We start from the raw sequence: 4,734 nt of genomic DNA, 5'->3' as shown, positions 1-4,734 counted from the left end.
TATAGTCAAAAATATTTTATTTTTAGGTACACATTAGATATTTTCAATGAATTTAATTATTGTATATCGTCGGTGTAAAAATTTTCTACACATACATCCAAGGATGCGTTGCCATGTCATTTAATGAATGTGACACATCATGTGTTTTTAAATATCATACATGATATGTCAGTATATTATTGAACACATGTATAAAATAATTTTACACCGATAGTACACATAAATTAAATTCATTTTCGATAGATAGTCTATTTAGATCTAATAATAATATTTGGAAAAGACAAATAAACATCCATGCTTAGAATCTTATTAAAGTAACGTGTAACATGATAAGTGTTTTGAAGAAAATATAAAAAGAACTTATACATTTCCCCAAAGCATTCACTCACGGGTTGAACTTACAATTACAAGCGCTGACATGCACACAGAGCATCACACGCAATGAAACAAAGAAACAAAAAGAAAGAAAACAGAAAATAATAATAATAAAATCCAAAGGGTATGTCATATTAATAATGCATGACGACAACTACTACGTGAAAGTACAGAAATTTTTCTACTCTGCACTCAGTTACATAATTTTCATAACAGTACTTTCTACTCTGTTCTTCATGGCCTTAATTTCTGGTGTCCTACAACTTTGATGAACGAGAAACAATGACAATTTCTTCACTATGTCTCTTTCAACATTGTTAACCTTATTCCAAGCAACCTATTCATGCAATTCCTGTAAACATTAACACAGCTAAGTCACATCAATAATACAAAATATAGGGTTAAATAGTATACTTGAGTTTTTTTTTTTTTTTTTTAAGTAAAAATTTATTAATGAGAGTACAAGGGGTACTTGAACCCTACGAAAGAAGTCAGCATCATAGTAGGAGAATTTGCCCCCACCAAATCATGTGCTCGAACCGTCAAACGTTGGACACGAAATAGTGCCACTATACTTGGGTTGAATAGTACTAGTATACTCTTAATTTTAGTTTCTTAATTTTTTTCTTGTCTAAAGACAAAATAACAAACATCACTAAAACTCACATACAGAATTGTGAGGTTTCAGATTCGATATAGGACTTAGGTGATGACTTTAAACTCAGCAATATGGGCATTATCGGTTGATTTATGAGTTATGGACATTTTTGTTTTTGAAATTTACTAAAAAATTAGTACTTTTAGTTTTAGTTCCTGCATATATTTCCTATAAAAGCAAAATCAGGACTAAAATTGAATAAACTTTTTATAGAGACTAAATTAAAAAATTTATAATTTTGTATAAATTAAAAACATATTTAATCCTAAAATTTAGTTTATAAAATTGCAAGTACACAAATTTTGTTAAAAGGATTCTAGTAGAAAAGGGAAAGTATACTAAGTGGAAAAAAATTACCTCCAAAATATAAATGTACTAGCTTTAAATTGTGACTATTTGATTAAGATGATGGGCACTTAAATCCTTCTGGTGGAGTTTTTCCACAATCAACTAGAAGCTGAAGAGCAATGGGAAGAACAATGTTGATATTAAGAAGCTTGAGTCTAATAGTGGTGCAAAGACACACAGCAGCATCCAAGTCCACAAGTCCTGAAAGCAATGGACAACATGTTTGTTTGGCACTTCCACCAATTCCAATATGTATGAGTCCACCAAGCACATCAACACATGCACCTAACTTCAATGCATCAATGGAACATGTTTGTTGAGCTGGTGGTGGTGGATAAACCACTGGTGGTGGTGGAGGACATGGTGTTTCACTAGGTGGGCTTGGTATAGGTACCGTTGGTGGAGTAACTACTGGTGGTGTTGGTGTTGGCGGTGTGATAATCGGTGGTGTTGGAACATATGGTGGTGTTATTGGTACAACGGGAGGAAAAGGAGGAATAGGAACAGGAACATGTGGTGGAAAAACAATTGGTGGTTTCACAATTGGTGGTGTTGGTACATAAGGTGGTGTTATTGGTACTACCGGAGGAAGAGGAACCGGAACATGGGGTGGATAAACAATTGGTGGTTTCACAACGGGTGGTTTAGGAACATATGGTGGTGTTACTGGGACAACTGGTGGTTTAGGAACATAAGGTGGCTTCACAGCTGGTGGTTTTGGGACATAAGGTGGATGCACTGGTGGTTTTGGCACATAAGGTGGATGCACCGGTGGTTTTGGAACATAAGGTGGATGAACTATTGGTGGTTTCACAACTGGTGGTTTTGGAACATGAGGTGGATGAACTATTGGTGGTTTAGGGTAATGAGGTGGTTTTGGAACATGTGGTGGTTTTGGTGTTGATGATGGTGGTGGACAAGGTGTTGGCTTAGGAGTATACTTTGGTGGTTTAGTAGAATGAGTTGGTGGTTTGTGAATTGGTGGTATAGGAGTATGTGTTGGTGGTTTAGGAGTATATGTTGGTGGTTTGTGAACCGGTGGTTTAACAATAGGAGGGTGGTGTGTTGGTGGTTTAGGAGATGGGTAAGGACAGTAAGGACAAGCAAGAACATTGAGTAGGGTACTCAAGTTCAAGAGAAGTATCAAAACATTGGCTATAGCATAGTTAGCCATGTTTCAAAGATTTTTAGTGTTGTGCTATGAAGCTATGCACTTAAAAGAATTGAATGAGTGATGTGGTTTATATGGTGAGAAAAAAACATTGAAATTAAATTTTGAATAACTCTTTCTCGTGAGTCATATTCACGGACCATGTTGTAGCAATCAATCTAAATCATAATATTGCAAATGGAATTAAATTATTCATTGTTTTATGAATTTTTGTCGTATCATTGACTTGGATAGACATAAAAATACAGATTGAGATTTTGTGCGTAGAAAACAACATAGTTTTCATGTAGTTTAAAATCTTAGTCATTAATTATTGATCGGACGATTCAAATTAATATAATTTTAAAATTATTGTAAAATGTTCTAAGTCGCACATTTTAGATTAGACGGTCTTGATCTATTAGAACATCTTACTGTAAATAGCAGGGAGTCCAGATCCTAAAAATACTTCATGATTTAGAGGTGGGGACTCACAAGTCACAACATGCAATGGGTAGAGTGATGTTTTTGTTTGGATTTGTGTCTAATTTTGATCACACTGAATCTCTAATATTCAAACAAAATAGACCAGAAAAAAGGAAAGTGGGGGCAAAAAAATTGTGTCGATATTTTTATTTAAATTTTTCCATGGAAATGGACAAAGGAATCAAGAGAAAAAGTGGTATTGTACTAGAGGACATTTTTAACATGTAGTGTGACAAGTGGTGCTATTGAACCCGTGATGAAAGGGGCAATCCTAATCCATATTCCTAAATCTATATGCATGTGATGTTTTAATCTTTGCTTTAGACTTTGTGCTAATATTATTAGTACTTCTTTTTGTAATCGAATCAAGCATCCTTTATATTATATAGAATGTGTCATCGCAAAATCAACATTTTGCTAATATTAGATTTTGATGTTTTTATGTTTAATGGGAGAAGTGATACTTTGATGTTTATTGGGTAAAAAAAAGATAAGTGATGGAGTATATGTATTGACAACAATATTTTTAAATTTGATGCTCCAAGATTTAATTTATGTGTTTGTTCAAAAGCATGTTATGCAAGATTCTTGTGTTTGATGCTTGCAAAATCTACATTCGTCGTTGAATGGAGTGACAAACTTTGAATGGCTTTTGAAAAGGTATAAAAATCAATATACTTGATATAGTCATATTTAACACTCGTTTTTTTTTTTTGACAGAACCACAAAAATTGTTATAGTATGTCATTTCATACAACTTAAATAGAAATTATATATAGACGAAGGTAAGAGGGTAGGAGTATATCTTTTTGAGGTTTGAATAATACACCAAAAAGTTATAGCCCATCACTAATTTATCGATGCATATTTGATATTTTACGAACGGTAAAAATATATAACTATTACTATAGAGTCTTAAAATTTTGAGGCTCGATACCATCACATATTCGGCACATGGATGTGGGCCGACCCTATTTCGAGGACTTGTTGTACTGCAGTCGCATCAACCTTAATTATAAAAAAAAAAAAAACTGATGTATTTTTAGCCTCAAATATAAACAAATACTCCCTCCGTCCCAAATTATAAGGGAAAATAAAAAAATCACACTTATTAAGAAAAAGTAAAACATGAGAATTTGAATAGGAAGATGTAAAAACAATTTTTATTGGTTGTTGTTTATTGAGAAAATGAGAGAATAAATTAAATGCAATTTGCATTTAATTTTATGAAAATAAGAAAAAAACATTCTTGAAAATTATTTTTTCTCTTATAATTTGGACAAAACAAATGAGCTTTTTTCCCTTATAATTTGGGACGGAGGGAGTATCAATTAGGGTATATGTTTGGATAAACAAATTGTAGCTTATAGAAACAATTTATCTTTGTCTTTATGTTTATGTTTGTATTTCTTCTTCAAATTCTAACATGGTTGCTATTAAGTTATTCATTCCTATGATATATCAAGGTCCATTTACTTTTTTTTTTTAATAAGTAATGTCAGTCGTTAGTATTACGGTGGAAAATTCGTATCAATGTAGATATTAATTTAGTTTAAGAATCCCACCATATAATTTAGAAAATTCGGTTGGGAGGAAAGAATTCACCTTGTGTGTCTCGCGAATTTTCTGACGGAGATTAATTATCGCTAATGACTGTGGAAAATTCGTACCGATGCAGATAGTTTAATTCTTTTTATTTGGAAAGACTATATATATA

At 32.6% G+C, this 4,734-nt stretch overlaps 1 protein-coding gene across 1 annotated transcript; it reads right to left on the bottom strand.

The window, feature by feature from the left end:
- Positions 1-285: 285 nt before the first annotated feature.
- Positions 286-2,803, bottom strand: LOC123911217 (36.4 kDa proline-rich protein-like). Its single transcript, XM_045962591.1, has 2 exons — positions 1,391-2,803; positions 286-727 (listed from the first exon to the last, which is right to left on the bottom strand). Exon 1 carries the CDS (start codon positions 2,553-2,555, stop codon positions 1,434-1,436), a length of 1,122 nt encoding a protein of 373 aa, XP_045818547.1. The 5' UTR covers positions 2,556-2,803; the 3' UTR covers positions 286-727; positions 1,391-1,433.
- Positions 2,804-4,734: the final 1,931 nt, after the last annotated feature.

This window comes from Trifolium pratense, linkage group LG2, assembly GCF_020283565.1.
Source record: "Trifolium pratense cultivar HEN17-A07 linkage group LG2, ARS_RC_1.1, whole genome shotgun sequence".
Lineage (NCBI taxonomy): Eukaryota > Viridiplantae > Streptophyta > Magnoliopsida > Fabales > Fabaceae > Trifolium > Trifolium pratense.
This window is presented reverse-complemented; position numbering and strand designations above follow the sequence as displayed.

Coding starts and splice junctions, on each gene's coding strand:
- LOC123911217 (XM_045962591.1), bottom strand. CDS start 2,555: ATGGCTAACTATGCTATAGCCAATGTTTTGATACTTCTCTTGAACTTG.